This window comes from Lemur catta, chromosome 2 (assembly GCF_020740605.2).
Source record: "Lemur catta isolate mLemCat1 chromosome 2, mLemCat1.pri, whole genome shotgun sequence".
Classification (NCBI taxonomy): domain Eukaryota; kingdom Metazoa; phylum Chordata; class Mammalia; order Primates; family Lemuridae; genus Lemur; species Lemur catta.
The window spans coordinates 5,694,472-5,711,267 of NC_059129.1; the positions used below are offsets into that span (position 1 = coordinate 5,694,472).

General features: G+C 39.4%; 1 protein-coding gene across 12 annotated transcripts in view; it reads left to right on the top strand.

The window, feature by feature from the left end:
• The window catches only part of RBFOX1 (RNA binding fox-1 homolog 1), a 165,325-nt gene that overhangs the window by 130,027 nt on the left and 18,502 nt on the right, over window positions 1–16,796 (top strand). For all 12 annotated transcript variants that reach the window (XM_045542548.1, XM_045542547.1, XM_045542549.1 and 9 more), the window contains one exon: window positions 2,403–2,467. In XM_045542548.1, coding sequence (XP_045398504.1) covers window positions 2,403–2,467 — 65 coding nt within the window. The remainder of the gene's footprint in view (window positions 1–2,402; window positions 2,468–16,796) is intronic.

The following is a 16,796-nucleotide window of genomic DNA, read 5'->3' on the forward strand; positions in this document are numbered from 1 at the left end:
GCTGCAGAGACTTTAGAAAACTGTGATCTGGACACTCTTGACTTGGGAATACTTTAAAACAAATTCCTAAATGACAAAGGCAAAGGTATTGGCCACTTGTGCCTGTCTTATATAGAAATACACAGTTATTTTTCTGTAAATGGCCAATTCATATGCAAATATATAGAGTGGAGGCCATTCCCACACCTTCATGGATGACCACATCTGTTGGACAGAGGGATCCCCGTGTACACACCTGCATTTGATGTTCCTGCCATAAATACCAACGGAGTAGTCAGTGAGGTTCATTTTAGTTGTTTTCTGTTTGCAATGCAGCAAGCAATTCTTCAGATTTCTCAAACTTGCTACCTTCTTTCTTTGACTGAAACTACTGCAAGAAGGTGGGGGAGATAAGCAGAGTTCAAACCCAGAGGGTTTGCAAATAGGACGTTGCTAGAAAGCTTTGCTGGGACGAAATTCAGAGTCACCAAATCATGACTCACACAGCACTTGTTGCTAATACCTTTTTTGTTGTTCTCGAGAGAAAAAAACTCTCTCTCTCTCTCTCTCTCTCACACACACACTCTCTCTCTCTCTCTCTCTCTCTCCCTCCCTCCCTCTCCCCCCCAAAGCTTTCAGCCAGTTGCAGCTGATGCCTCCTACCCATCAGCTAGCCATTGTATCCCCTCCCTACCTCATTAAGTTTAATGTGCACACCTATATCTTCCTGTATGCCTCAGGAAAGCCGAAGAGGTAGACAAGCAGAATCAACGAATGGCTCCAGCAACCTGGTGACCCGATCTCTCCCCCGTCCATCATTCTGTTTCTTGAACTCAGAGCTAGTATGACAACTGCTTTAGTTTTCCAACTCCTCACTCCACATATTTAAGGAATTTCCCCCTCCGTAATTGGAGAACATGCTGTTTGGAACACCAAGTGGCATCTGGCTAAGACCTCTTCTTTTTTTACTTTTGAATTTCCACATTGTTTTTCAAAAGAGTCTTTAAAAAAAAAAAAAACTGGCACCAAATGATTGGTGATTATCTGTCGGGGTGTTTTGGATGTGTGTTCTCCAGGGCTGGTCCAAAGAACAAACTTCTTTAAGAATAAACTGATATTTTTGAATTGCTCTGCAACTCTTAGTAGATTAATTCTGAAAGTGAGCTGAGGCTGGAAGGAAGTAGAGATAAATCATTAAGACCTTCTACCTGTATTTGGAAAGATGTTTATTGCAGCTTTCCTGCTTTACCTATTTCCAATCCTACTACTTAGTTTCCGCCATTGATGAGGCCAGATGTAACTCACGGTTTTGCTGTCGGGTACCTTCTGACATGCTATTCTGTACTGAGTTGCCCCTTTATGGTGACAGTGAGAATCCTTCCCTTAAAGGACCATGCTACTGTGTACTCTAATTAGAACCTGAATAGTCCCCGTGTTATCAGTGGAAACTGGATCCTGTTTGTTCATTGTGCTGAGATCATTCCACAACAGCTGATGTATCGCTGTGGTCCGTTGAGCAAGGAGCTCTGTTATTTTCGCAGTTTGATAATCAATGCTCCACTGAACACAATTCCTTTTGAATATGCCCATTTGCTCGTCCTCTTTGCTTAATTGAACAATTGCAATTACTGGTACATGCAACTAAATGTTAATTATTTTTCTTTTCGGATTTTTTTTCTCTCTTAATGATTTTATTTACAAATTAAAAGACTGTATTATATTTTCCATACCAAACCAATTCCCTGTCTGAACCAGTGCGAGACACAGCTGTGTTATCTTTAGCCAAAAGGAATTTTTAAGGAATGTTCACCGCTCATTTCTGTAATAATTATGTAACATTTAGAAAGCTAAAGACAGTCTTCTTCCGTAACACTAGTGGTTAAAAACGACTGCATAGGTAAGAGATTATGAATAAACTTTCAATCAAGGGGTTATCTGATTTTTTAATAAATATGAAAATAAGACAGGAGACCATTCGCTTGGTTTTTTTATTTTTTAAGGAAATGATCAAGGATGACATGAATAAAATTTAAGTTAGTATCTAATAAATACAGGTAAATCAATCAATTTTGAAAATCTGGAAAGTTCAGCAAAGTATAAAAGCTATTGAAATAATACCCTTTGATCGTCCCCACCCCCAAGACAGTCACATTAACATGTAGGTACATTTCTTTCAAAGGGCGTCCGGGTTCTCTCCCCTTGGGATGTGCCGTGACCGCTAACCTTTAACACCCAGCAGGGGTGGGTCTTCCACCCCCTCTTTCTTCAGTGTGTTTTGTACTTTCACTCGGTACTAAGCTTTCATTAACCTTAACTTTAGATTGGTAGACTTGGGTCACTGCTGTTCTGGTGTGGTCTCGCCACTGGGTGTCCGGGGTCGGGCTGGGCTGCATCCCTAAGTCACCTCTCTCCTTGCGTTGTAGGGTGGATATGCTGCCTATCGCTACGCCCAGCCGACCCCTGCCACTGCTGCCGCCTACAGTGACAGGTAAGGGCCTTCCTCCTCCTGCTTGACAGCTACTTGGAAATTAACTTAGGTGGTGGGAAAGGAGATTCTCGTCCGGTCTTGGTGGAAATGCATGAATGCTGGGGAGGCAACACCCCAAAAGTGAGGTCCCATAGTGAGGGTGAACACAAGGCCACATAGACGGGGCAAACGCATAAGCCCAGTTTCTTCTAAACTATTCCCCCTCTCTGCTAAGACACACAGAAAATGATATGTTTTGTCCTTGTGCAGTTGTTCAGATTGCTTGATTCCTGTGACAACACACCTTGCACACACACACACACACACACACACAAAACCCCTGTACAAGGTCTTCCATGTAAGACCATGTTTCTGTCTAACTCATAGGAAGAAAAACAAGAGGATGCTACAGGTTTGCCTCAATTCCAAGCACCCAATTTCCCTTTGTACAACTTTTTAGACGAAGTCGAGCATGCTCTCCATTGCAATGTTAAATTCAACATAAAGGAATGGGGGAGTGTATCTCGCATTCCTAAGGAGACTCATTCTTTTTGGCAGCACCCAGTGTCCAACCCTGTGAACATAAGTCAACTTGTATTTGTAATGCACACCACATGCTAAGACTGGCAGGAGAAGGGCAGAGTGCGTTCGAGAAAGGCAGAAGTCGGAATGGATGGGTGGGATGCGGTTGTGGGGGTACCCAGGCCTAACAGATGAGTTGGTTCCTGAAACGGCAAGCCGTAGCTATTTTTGTACTGTTGCCTTGAAAAAAGAAAAGTGTATGTTTCCACATTGAATGCAACTCCTTGGCTTCTGTTTTCTGAGGACATAAATGTGAATGTTCCGATGCTCTGCATGCAAAAATGTCATTGAGGGTGCTTATTTTTGGTAATGACTCCTTTAATTTAAAAATGTGTTTCATGAATAAAACAATAATGATAACAATTTGCATGTGTGGCTGAGGCATGCTGGGTCAGACAGGTAAGCAGGCGGATGTCTTTGACTTTTGAATGGAGCGTGTCCGCGGCCGCCACCGGTTCTCCTTCCTGGCCTGTCGTGATCTAGTTCCTCCCCTGGTTTGCTGTGGTGTGCTTCCTCTGCACTTCCATCCCATCCCTCACAAGGTGTGTGGTTGGTGCACGGTAGCTATGGATTCTTCTGAAATAGAATAAAGCAAAATAAATCTCTGAGCTCCCAAAGCTGCACTTCGAAAACCCCATGCATAAATTTGTAACAAGTGGCTCTTTGGCAAAATAGAGTTGAGATCTGCCGTTGGATGTTATGCAGGTATTTTATTATTGTTATTACTAATTATTTATAAACAGCCATAACAAGTTCTCAAGGCTGTAGGGGGCCTTCAAAGAAACCCAAAATAGTTGTCAAGACCCAGTTCTAAATACATAAATTATCCAGTTACCCAGTAATCAGTTGCCAAGATGCAAAATACGTTTCATGGAGGTTGTTATCTTTAATACACTTTGACAATGGATTAGGAAACTAGGCAGGGTCAATAAGGCTAATAAAAATGATGGCAATCTTGAAATACTTAAGATCACTCTATAAAGGAAAAGGCTAGATGTTATTAAATTCTGCACGCTGAAGATTCACACAGTATCAATTGTAATGTGGTTCAGCTACAACCCTTAATTATTTTTATGAAAATATCTCTGGATGCTAAATTCTCAAACACCCACTTTGTATATAATTATAATCATAGTAACTTTAGTCTGCTGTATAATTATGAGAGTCTTAAACAGATTTATTTCTTTGAATATTTATCTTGCTTTTCAGTATAAGTGCATCTATCCCCAAGTTGAAAAAAGGTTAATTACAAAGATATAATTTAAATTGCCTTCTTCAATAAGACTGATCTAGACATTCGGAAAAAAAAAAAATAAACAATGTTTAATACTAGTCTTCGATAGAATTGCCTGAGAATGTAACCATCTCTACTTGCCCTCATCTAAAAATTAAGTTAAAATTCTCTGCGTTTTGGAGCACTATATGTGCAGATATATGTATAAAATCTGTTATTTCAATATTATTGAGGTTTCTCATTGGCAACATGTCCTACTGAAAGATTGTCCTCATTTTTGGATTGGTAAATCTTTAATAACTCTGCAATTCCCACTTTAGTGTAAGCGTTTCAGTTGAAGAAACCAACTAACTATACTCTTGTCCATGTAATTGGCCTCTTGTTGTTCATTAGAGGAATTTGCACATTAGGTCTTCTTCGTTGCTGTGGAAATTGATTAGCATTCCTATTTAACTTTATTATAAGCAAGACACTTGCCACATATGCGATTATTCATTGAAGGTAAATCCAGTAATAGGTACATTCCCAGAAAACAGTCTTTAAAATGATATTTTTGGTTTGATTTTTAAAGTGTCTCTATTAAATGGTGGTTCTTCCTTTTACTCTTAATAAGCAGATATAGAGAAGGAAGAACATTTTGTAGAAGACACATATTTTGGGGAAAATGTGAAATGATCAGAACAGCTTTTGAATTTAGAAGAAAGATGCTAAGTACCCAGAATTTATCTCGGCAATGGCAATCGTATAAGCAATTATTTTTATACCATCACAGCATAATATCAGTAGTGATAGACTCTTAGTTCCTCTTGTCTCGAAGACAGGCAGGATGACAAAGAGAGAAACTTCTTCACAAAAAGAAACTTCTTTGGAATAGGAAGTAAAATCAGCAGGAACTGAGAATGTTTTGGGTAATGCTCACTGGCTGTCAATTTGATCAAAAGAGAAACTGCAACAAACTTTCCCTGTAATCATGAGATTCACTCTTCAGACGTCTTGAAAGCAAAGGAAGTTTGATGTCCCCAGTTGGTAGAATTTTATCTTTTATCAGCACAAATTAAGCCCTCATAAGATTAAAGATTCAGGGACTTTTGCAAAATATTGAACTCCAGTAACCTCACAACCGTCCAGAAGGTCCTTAATGGGCACCTTGCAACATCCTGCCCATCATCTTCTTGGTTCAATGATCACACGCTGATTATGTCGGAGCAACCTGAGAATCTCTGAATGTTGACCTCCCGAATGAAGACCATCTGGTGTGGGCAGAGATTTCCCCATAAGAAAAAGACCTGACTGGACTGGGTAATTTTATAGTCTCGTTGACAAATTTAATTGGGGATAGGTGAGCAACTTTTTCTGGCATTTAGGAAACATTTGGTAAGCACTTGACCTCACCAGATCTTTATGTTTAATCTCACATTGATTGATGGAAAGCCAACTGTCTGAACTCTCAAAGGAGATTGTTTTCTGAGCTTGAACCAATCAAAGCATGGCGGTGGGGCCTTCGGTCATCTGGTCATTGCATGCCACTTGGTGTTGCTGATGTGTCTGCGGTACGTTCTGGATGGGACCGGTCCATCACATCAGCTTGATGAATGGCTTGCTTGAATTAAGCCTGGGGGCAGGCTTCTCTCTATGGACTGGCTCTTGTTTTCTTTGTGTATTATGACGTGGTCGGTGTTGCATCTTTCAGCAGCGAAACTGGGAGGTAGGGGAGGGGGACGATTCCCTGTGCAATGAATTGTGCCACAAATATTTGGGAAAATATGTATGATGTGTACATAGCTTTGATGAAAATGTTATCTCACCAAAAAGACAGACATTTGTCATGCTTGTCCTGCTTGCTAACACTCTAACATTTCCTAATGATCGGTGCATGAAAACGTCCCTCCACATTAGAACAGAAAGTAGCTAGGTATAGACCAGCTAGAGAAGGAAGCAATACAGAGTATTTCACTCTGAAATGTCATCACAATCTGATTGCACTGATAGTTACCAGGGGTCGTTTCTCCTTTCATATAAAATATGCATTTCTTTTCAAGATCCCCAAATGCCAAGAAGCTTTTGACATGTAATTGTAGTACCAGGCCACACAAGTGTCTCTAGACTGAGCAAAAGGGACCACAAGCAATAGAATTTGGTTTTAATTTATACCTTTTTTGTTTGTTTTTTGAGACCTTAAAGTTTCATTGCCAACATCATATTAGACTATACTAAATTGTACAGTATTGACTGTATTAAATTGCTATTTTTGTGCAACAAAAATGGTGGAATCTTGGCAATTCCATACAGCTCAACTTAATAGAAACCCAAATAAAATGCCGTAATATTAATTGTCTTGCTCTCTGTACATGTGAGTGGGCACACCTGTCACCTGTGCCTTACAGTCTCACAAAGGATTCATAAGGGTATCTAGGGACATCTTCATACAAAGAGGCCAGAGTTTATTAATTTAAAGCAGTCACAAGCCACATGCTAGAACATCACTGAAATCTAATACTTATAACCTTTGAATAAAAGATTCTATTTCAGAGATAAATAGATTCATATTTGATAAAACTTAATAGGGATGATTAGGCATATTTGGGGGTTCATGGAGGATATGGTCTACTGTTATTTAAAATTATGTAGGTGATAGAGGTAAATACATGTACATACATAGAGGAGTGGATGGATGGATAGAAAGAGAGATATATAGGTGGGTGGATTTGTGGAAAGAAAAGAGAGGGAGGAAGGAAGGAAAGGGAGAAAAGGAAGGATGGATGAAGGGAGGGAAGGAAGGATCTCCATGCTCTCTTATAATATTTCATCATAGGCTAAACTATAGGAAATAGAACTAACCAAATCCTTTTGTACACCCTTAGCTGAACCTGAACTGAAAAAGCAAAGGATTCTGAGCTGATTTCCATTAGTGTGGGTTACTCCCTATCTATTTTAGGATTTTTTTATTTCCTGGACACAGATGAAATAATGGAAAAATGCTGTCGTTAAAACAGACAGGCAAAAAATTGCATTTAAGATGATATTCCATTTTATTTAGAGTCCTTATCCAATGATCTATACAAAAAATTATGAGGCTGTCACTATATAAAGCCTATGAGCATCCGGAATGGAAAAATGTTTTTACCAGTTAAGGGTCTTTTATTTTTATAGAAAGGTTAATTTTTTTTTTAAAGACATTGTACTTTATAGACTTGATGGTTTTCCTTTTTTGGCCATGTGGTAGAATACAGAAAGTTTAATATGTGGATAACGTGGAACCCCTAACGAGGGTAGACAGTGCAGGGAAGACAAAGGAGGAAGCCCACCTTGCTTTCTCCGTTCCTCTTATCTGAACCGAGTCTGACGGGGTTGAAACTATTTTTGCCTAAAAAGCAGCAGCAAGCCCTTGCACCTGTTCGTTGTGATGTGTGCAAGGAGAGATGCCAAGATCTAATGCTAGTGCTTGGTTTAGAGCAGTGTCTCCCAAGGCCAGTTGAAGACCTGGCAACCACCTTTGATGACATATTTACTGGTTTATTAAGACAGGAAAAGCCCATGGACGATGGAATATGGTTGTCAGCTCTCTTCTCTAGGAAACAGTCAGGCTTTAACCATTCTTCCTTCTCACATGCTGTTAAAACTAGATTTAGTTCATAAAATCACAACAATAGCAAATGGTAGCTTTATTTAATAATCAATGTTGTTTTTAATGTTCTTACTCGGCAAAGGAAACACTGGCAACCTTACGCTAGACTCCGTATGTATTTTATTTACATTTTCAGTCCTTTTGGAGAACTCTGCTGTTGGAAAAGTGTAGTGAGAGCATTGTAAAACTTCATGATGCCAAGGGTGGTATTTTCAAATCGACAAAGAGCTGAGGGTATAGTTCATGGAGGTTCCAGGAGACAGAGGAGTAGCCCATGCCATCTCCCCAGTTGAGATCAGGACCTGGGAGCAGGAAGGAGCCATTCTGGAGTTAGATTCTAGACTGTTGAGTCAAAACATGGCAATGAGCTGCAATCATTTCTCTAGACCTTTTCTGATGGTGCTTTGTTGACGTTGGTCTTCCTCTCCGGTTTTTTTTTTTCTTTTTTTTAAATCTCTTCTGTTATTTTCACTCATCTTCATGAGCTCTCCTGGCTTCTGCAATTTTAAAAAAAGACGATCTGTCAAGTTGTAACAAGATGTAGCAGAAATGAGTCCCTAATGTCTTTATTCATATCCTTCTGTGCCACAGTGTCTAGAAAAGGCTGTCCACATTTTTATTAGAACTCCAGGTCAAAAATATGTGTGTGTGTGTGTGTGTGTGTGTGTGTGTGTGTATGTATATAGACTCTTATTTTTATTTATCCTTATTTTTCTTTCTTATTTAAAGTTCAATTTCTTAACAGATTCATTTGCTTTTTTCAGTGATTCAGGGCCCCCTCAGGGAGAGAAAGTAAAACTAATTGTTCCAGACAGCTTTAGGGTAGCTAAGAAAGAAATACGTATGCCTGTGAGATTCCCATTACAAGGCACACATGCCGGCCAAAAATAAATTTTTTTAATACAACTTTCAGTATATATGGTAGTGCTCCCTTTAAAATTGTTCCGACTGGGTATTCTCCAAGAAAAAAAAACTATGATAATTATATTTTCTCCTCACCTGCTCTGTAGATTGTCAGTGATTTCATTTGATGGCAATTGAGATGGCTCTGAAATAGTGAAGAAGGGAATGTATAGCTCTTGGCAGTAAGTTAGCCTCCCTGTAATTTTTGAAACTTGGGATTACGATGCCAAACTCTCAGTGCTAAGAAGCACTGTGGCTGTTACCAATAGATATATTTCCTGAGCTGCTTTTATTTTTAATTTGTAGACATCATGTACATACATATACATGTTAAGAGAAATAGTGCTCAAGTTTTTGTTTCAAGAACTAATTGCCTTTGGTCCCTAGTCTATAATGGCTTCTTAACAACCGTTATGCACTATTGGATGAATATGTAATTGAAGCAGTTTAAAAAAAAAAAAAGAACCAATCCTATAATAGTCAACAGACTGGACCAACAAGGAGTTGGGGAGATATTAAAGGAATTTCCAAACCCAACAAACCATGGCTGTCACAGCCATGTGGGTAGACACTTTTGCCAGTGACAAGACAAGATGTAACAACTCCTTTGGTCATGTCATGGCCTAATTGCACACTTTTCAGGTTGCAGATCATTGACTTGATAGGCCGCAAAAAAGCAAATAAAGCCTATCTTTTAAGTAGCACCATCGGAGCCCGTCAGCTGTGAAGAGTTTAGAGGCAGGTGTGAGGAAGCGGCTTTGCAGAGGTAGGTCTGTTGAGAACATGCTTGCCAAGGCCCGTGATGAGCCATTGCCATTGCAGATAGAGAACCCTCCTCCTGGAAGACAGGATTCTAGGAACATAGAAGAGAACACTCACAACATGGAATCATAGCTCAGGAAGCATTTGTGCATGTAGCACAAATAAAAGTGAAACCCCACCACTTCTTGGCCTTGGTTTTTCTTGTTTGGTTGATTGGGTTTTAATTATACGTTTATTTAGTCCTTAGGGGGTACACTATAGATGCTGTCTTTGGGGATACGGTGGAGCTTTTTGCTAGAAAGGTCTAGTATGTCCTTAAAAGTTATCAGAGCAAGCTCTGACACTATACCTATGGAAACGAGTTGAATTCTCTTCCGGAAGAACTGATTTCTATTTCAAGATGATCTCGAATGCATGGGAACAGTCATGAGGCAGAAATAAATGGCTTCTTAGGATTTTTCTCCTTGGTGTGAAGCACAATGATTGACTCCTCTAGAATTAGAATCTTCTCACAACTGTAGTACATTTTGTGTTTAATTAACACACAAAACATTTAAAGGAGGGACTCCCATCAGGGTTTGGGGAGCTGGGAATTTGTAGGGTGAGAGCAAGAGAGAACCTCTATCAGGGATAACTGGTTGATTTTGTCATTGTTTCCAGGCTAATTGTTGATACGTTATGATGTGTGACTGTTCAAATAGATTAATAAATTTCAGGGAGGTGAAACATAAAGCCAAAAAGCCTTTTCTCTTAATTAACTATTTAGATGGAAAAGCTTTGGCCTAAAATTATAAAAATAACACCACACATCTGAGAACCTTAATCAGTGGTTCCCACTACTTTTGCAGGCCTGGAATTCTTTTAGATGGAAAACTAAGATTGTTCGATGCTTCTAGCAGCCTCTCCATTCTTGACTCCTTTCACTGTTCTAATTTTGTGATGTAAAATTTTAGAATGCATTTAAAGATGACGAACTTGTTTTCTTCACCCTTTCTACATTGTTAGAGAACTAGATTATGAGCCCAGGTCGTAGGGATGGGGGGGTGGTATGTGAAAAATTCATCCAGGAAATACCAGCTCCATTGCTTCCCCAGAATGATAGTTTCCATACTATTCTTTTTTATTTTCTTCAATTTCTCACCCCCAAACTTAAAATGCATAAACAAAAGGGAGGGGAGTGATTACCTTATTCTCTTCTGAAACTTCAAGTTGTGCCTGGGTCATTTTCAAAGTCTTAAGAGCCTTGCTATGCAAAGTGTAGTTTCCAGATCAACAATATCTGCCTCACCAGGCACTTGTGAGAATGTAGAATCTCAAGCCTCACTCCAGCCCTGCTAACTCAGAACCTGCACTTTCAAAATTTCAGAGTGATTTGGATGAAGTTTGAGAAGTGCTGCTTTAGAGGACAAGCTCCAGTTCTACCCCACTGTACAGTAAATGATGTTGACACAGGGTTCTACCTCCACAAACCTCGCAGGATCTGAGAGGATTTGTCTTTGTAAATTATTAGGTTGTTGCCATCACCTATCTACTCCCCTTTCCTCAATGAGAAAATAACAGATGTCCGTGGTTAGGCATCCCTCAAAATCAATTCTGTTTTGACTTCTTCCCTCAACTGGCCTAGGGCCACAATTCTTTCTTTATCCCCCCCAAAGATCCACGGGTAGAGAAAGTGATTTTGTGCTAATAATATTGTTGATTACATAATAGATTCACACCAGTATAAAATGGATCCTGGGCCCATCTGATCTATCTTAACTTTATTGATCCTCAGTGTTTTCATGCTAAATGAGAGCATAATCCCAATTAGAGCCAGAAAGAGATGAAGAAAGTAAACATTTTTAACTGAAAGAGATAGTACAAATGTTGCTGATTGACAGATGTTTTAGAGTGTATGCTAGTATTTGTAAGCATTAAATATGTAGAGGCAGTTGCAAGTAAATTAAATGCATTTAAAAGTGCAAGGTCATTTTTAGAGTAGGCAGTTTCTAAGACCCATTGTAACACTAACATTGTGGGAATCTGTGCCTTGCTCAACAGCTCAGGACTTATAGGTGGCTGGGCTGTGTCAGGATTTGAAACAGGATCTTTTATACTTACTGTATATACTCTTTGATTTATATATGCAGTAGAAAATCATTGCTATTGATATATATAATATAGAATATATTCAGGGTCTGAATTTCTGTAGAGTTACTTACTACATGAGATAATTTGGGAAGGCTCATTGAACTATTTTATCTTCAACTGCCTCATCTATAAAGTGGGAATGATGGGTGGTCATGGCCTCATTGGGTTGTGAGAATTAATTGTGGTCGTGAACAGAAAGCCCCTCAAATAGAACCTGACACTTAGTAGCAATCAGGATATTAATAGTAGTACAAATTAATCAAAATAATAGTAGTAGTAATAGTAGTATCAGCATCACTAAATGATGGTTTTTTTTTTCTTTCTTTTTTTTTTTTTTTTTTTTTTTGGCTCTTTCTTGATTTTTTTTTTTTTTAAAAAAGGATTTTCCTGTGGAAACAGGTTTTAACTAAGTAATGTTGATTTTGTTTTTAAATCTTGACTTCCACCCTAGGAATATAAAAAAATAGGTTGGGCAAAAGACATTGGGAACCATGGGATCAAATAGCCTGTCCTTCCTGTCCATCCTTTTCCTTGGACGTTAATTCTCTTTTCTGCTGGAGCAACTCAGGCTACCCGGATGCATTAGCTTTGTAGGAGAAATGGCCTGTCTCCCAGTGTAAACCCAGCCCCCAAATTACCACTGCTTTAGATTTTTGTAAAACCAGTTGCCTGCCTATTTCTCTGGATAAGGAGAGAAATAGAATTTGTATCCTTTGTATGCTGAGTCTACACAGCCAAAAGCAAAACAAAGCCCATTATTTGTCCCAATAAAGTGACTTTACGTTCCTTGTCTCATTCAGTCTGCATAAATGGTCGTATACTCTTTTATCCCCATTTTCCAAATGAGGAAACTGAGGCCCAGAAAGGTGAAATGATTTTTTGAGTGGAATGTGGCTGGTACGTGACAGGGCATGGCTTCCAGAGTCACGATTAGTTAGTTCTCTTTCGCCTGAGCCTAGGAAAGAAGTAGAGAGGGAACCAGGGAGAATGTTAAATATGGAGAGAACTGAAATGACAAAAGTAAACTGTTCTCAAGGTCTCCAGGTAGTGGAGATGTACTTGGATTTGAATTTCCAAAACTCAGAGCTTTTTTGGTAGAATTTTCAAATTGGGGACAGAGTCACAGCCCTTATCTCCTTTGCCATTTAAGGTTTTTTTTTTTTTTAATGTATGCAATGTTAGCAATAGGAACTGTGTCTAAATGTGTTTATATGTATTTTAATATATTTTCCCTTTTTCAGAAAGGGATCAGTATAGATCTGTTTAGAGCATTCTGTAGTCAATCTATTTGGTTATTTGCTTGCTTGTTTGTTTATCCGCTTCCTCATTCTATAGTTTTCCACAGCCTATTGAACTACTTATGACACAGGGCTAAAATATGAATAAAAATAACAGGGCAGGAAAAAATATATGAATCTGAATGGAGTTTGTCCCATTCTGGAAGAGTATTAGTACTGCATGTGGGAAGGGAGGTAAAATACTGATTACAAGCAAGTCCCCCTTTCTAGGTGATAAAATTGACATATAAATTAGATTATGAGCTTCTGGACAGGCAAGCCCAGTACAGATACTCCACAGCGACTTCAAGGCCGTGAGTACAGTGTCAGACCCCCCATGCTTAGCTCAGTTCCTGCTATGAAGCAAACTCCTCATTTACTGTCTGAGGGTTGAATGAATGGCATGAGCAAGTCTTCAGTGAAGTCAGCAATGAGGATTTTAATAGGAGCATCTTATTTCTGCATGGTATGTTCAATATTCAGAAAACACTCATGGCTGAATTCCATATGGCCCTTCCAGCAAGTTTTTAAGATGAGTAATAAGAATAACCTGATTATTCTGAATTTCCGCCTTAATTTTACATGTACAAAAGGAAGATTCCTGGTAAGCATAGTTATAAAATGATTACTAATTATAAATTATGTAATGAGTAGGATATATTATAATTGCCAATAATCAATAATTATACAATGTTAAAATCAAACCAGGGTCATCTACTGTAAACCCAGGAGACACAAGTCTCTGTTTCCTGCAAAAGCAGGACACCCATGTTCAGAGAAGTGTTCATACACTGAGAGATGAGTTCTCCATGCTGCCTGACAGATTAGCATCACCTGAGGGCCTTTTCAGGCACTACCTGTACGTGGGGACCACTCTCAAAGATTCTGACTTAAATGATTGGCGAATGGGTCTGGTCGTTGTTATGTTATTTTTTAAAAATCCTAGCTGCAATTTTTTTTTTTAAAAAAAAAACCAAAATCCTAGCTGGGCAGTCAGGGTTGAGAACCTCTGCCTTAGAACCAATATGGATACCCCAGAATCTACAGGTAGAATGAGTTTGACTTTGTCTCACTACTATCTTGGGATATGTTGGCTACTCTCCCAGGCCAGAAGGCCAGCTTCTTGGGCTGTAGGGATTTTCTAGTGGATGTCCTTGGAGGGGTTTAAATACACATATATGTGTGTGTGTGTGTGTGTGTGTGTGTTAGGTTCAATATGCAGAGCATTGGATACAAGAAGAATCTTGCTATGAATGATATTTTATTTAACAGTAGTGATATAACAGAAATAAGAGGCCAAAGAATGAGAATGGACCAGAATCTTTAACAATGAAACTTAAAACCAGTTTTATTTTGAATGCAGGAAACACTAACTGTCTGGCCTTCCACTTGCCTATACCAGAATTTCAGTCCATGACTTGAGAGCTAGTTTCACACATCCCCTCTAGCAATCTTGGCTGGCTACTATTTTTAATTGACTCTTAGGATTCAGCCATGGGTAATTTTTAGAAGAAATAAGATTGCAAAGAGACGAGATTTAGCCTGAGGGAAAAAGTCGAATATGAGAGTGTTCTATGGCAGTCTATAGGACTAATTTAAATGCACCACCAGCTGAGGCAGCTATAGAGTCTAGATGGTTGACCTATGAAAACCATCTTTAAAGATAAGGAAGTCTGGAGATACAAGAATAAAAAGACCATGGCATATGCTACTCCATCATGTCCAGTTGTGGTTAAAACAGACTATACTTGTCTCTCTCAAACCTCAGTCATATCATATTCAAAGAGGAATCTAAACACTGTATTATTTTGTCTCAGAGGAATGGAAGATACAGAGCAATATTAAGAAATTCCTCCATGGAGACATCACACCCACTGCTGATTGAATACCCTGCATGTGAATGCCCCTAATGCCCCTACGCAGAACCTTAGAGAATAAGAGCCAGGGTCTTGAGCCAAGCCAACTGTGTTCAAATTTCACCTCCACCACTTAGTGGCTTGCTCACATTATACAACCTTTCTATGCCTCAGTTTCCTCATCTATAAAGATGGAGATGGAAAGAGGGATTGTAAAAAAAAAAAAAATTAATACATAGGTATGACACTCGGCAACTTCCCAACATAGATAAGAGCTTGATCAATGTCAGGTAGTAGCCTTTGCAGTCAACATTCCCAAGAACCAAGACAAATGTAGCCTTTCCGTTGTCCTCAATCATTGACTATTTCTTTATGTTTCGTAAATTAGTAATCCTCTCTTCTCCCACAAAGCCTTCCCAAGTCAAACAATCTTCCTGGGAAAGGTGAGCTTTGCAAAGAAAATGAGAATGAACTTGCAGATTTCTCAGCAAGATTTCCCAGACTTCTTCGTGGTAAGAAGTAGCTGGAGTCATGATTCCCTCATTAGGGGCCCCTGCTGTCTAGAGCACAGTGAGAGTCAGTCGTGTCCCCTTGAGCTGGTCAGTAGCCAGGTCTGGGTTCTTGTTAAATGTGTAAATTACCGTATCTCTCTTCTAGAAATTCTGATTGAGGTGATCCGGGTCGAAACCCAGGAACCTGCTTTTAACAAGCATTCTAGGTGATCTGATGCTAACTAAAGTCTGAGCAAAAAATTTGAAAAAAAGTATTCGAAGTGATTCTTCAGGGAAGTTTTAGAAATGTTAGAGTAAAAGGAGAGGTTGAAAATAGGAATTAATGGTGGAAGAATTGGTAAAGATAGAATTAGATGCAGACTCCAAAGGAAAAATGGAAAGACGGGCGCAAAGATCATCTTGCGTGAATCCATAGGCAATGGTAAAATAAGAGGAAGAGGTGGGGAATCAAATACAGAGAGTGTGACATGGTAGCCACCGTGGGCCAGTTCCTCTTTCAGAGCGAGGTTTAAAGTCAGTTCTCCTAGCAGGCATCTAGAAAGTAACCTTTCCTGGACATAGTATCAAGTTTCTGTGGTTGCATCCTCAGAAGCCTAAGTAGCGAGGTTGCTCTGGAGGCCAAATAGAAGTTACAAACGGAAGCAAGAGGTGCAAGAAATTCAGTGATTCCACTCCCTTGCCACTCTGCATTTGCACCACACCACTGCTTCTCAGCTGTGGCCACATGTTGGAATCGCCTGAAGAGCATTTTCTAAACTGCTGCTTTTCAGATCCTACCCTGATCAGTTAACCCAGAACCACACTGGGATTTGCATAAAGACACAGACCCTGGTACAGCCTTCTTTCTCCTCCTGCGAGGTGGCCCCACGGTGCTGAGCACACCTGCATTGCTCTGATGGTTTCATTTTTCCTAAATTTGTTTGGGAATAGCAGACTTCTCAGCTACATCATTAATCTCCTTGATCATCTCTCCCTCTCGTCATTTGGGGTAAATGGCTTCACAGAGAGGGTCACAGATAATCCATTTATGGGCCTTCTGAGTAATTTGTCTTAAAGTTCAAGGTAGGAGAAACAACTGTGAATAAAATTGGCATGACATAGTTGATATAGACACCAATATGAAATCTGTGCCTTAGAAGTCTACCAGAATGCCTGACATGTGGGCCACCCCAACCGGTCTCTGACTTGGCAGATATTTCCTATTAATTGCACTTGTAGTCGGCTGATAAAAGCACAGGTCAGAGGGAGGGGTGACCACACAGGTTGAATTCATGCAGTTAAGGAACTCTATAGAAAAGCATTTTTCTGGCTGTTTATGGTGACCTTTCTGGGATATGATGGGGTGGTTTATGTGAGTTAAAAAATAAAACCAAAAACATTTTTGTAACTCCTTTGGCATTACTGTAGAGTCCATGGCATAAGCTTTTACATATCACTGTTGATAACCCTTTGGGCTTTGAGGTAGATTT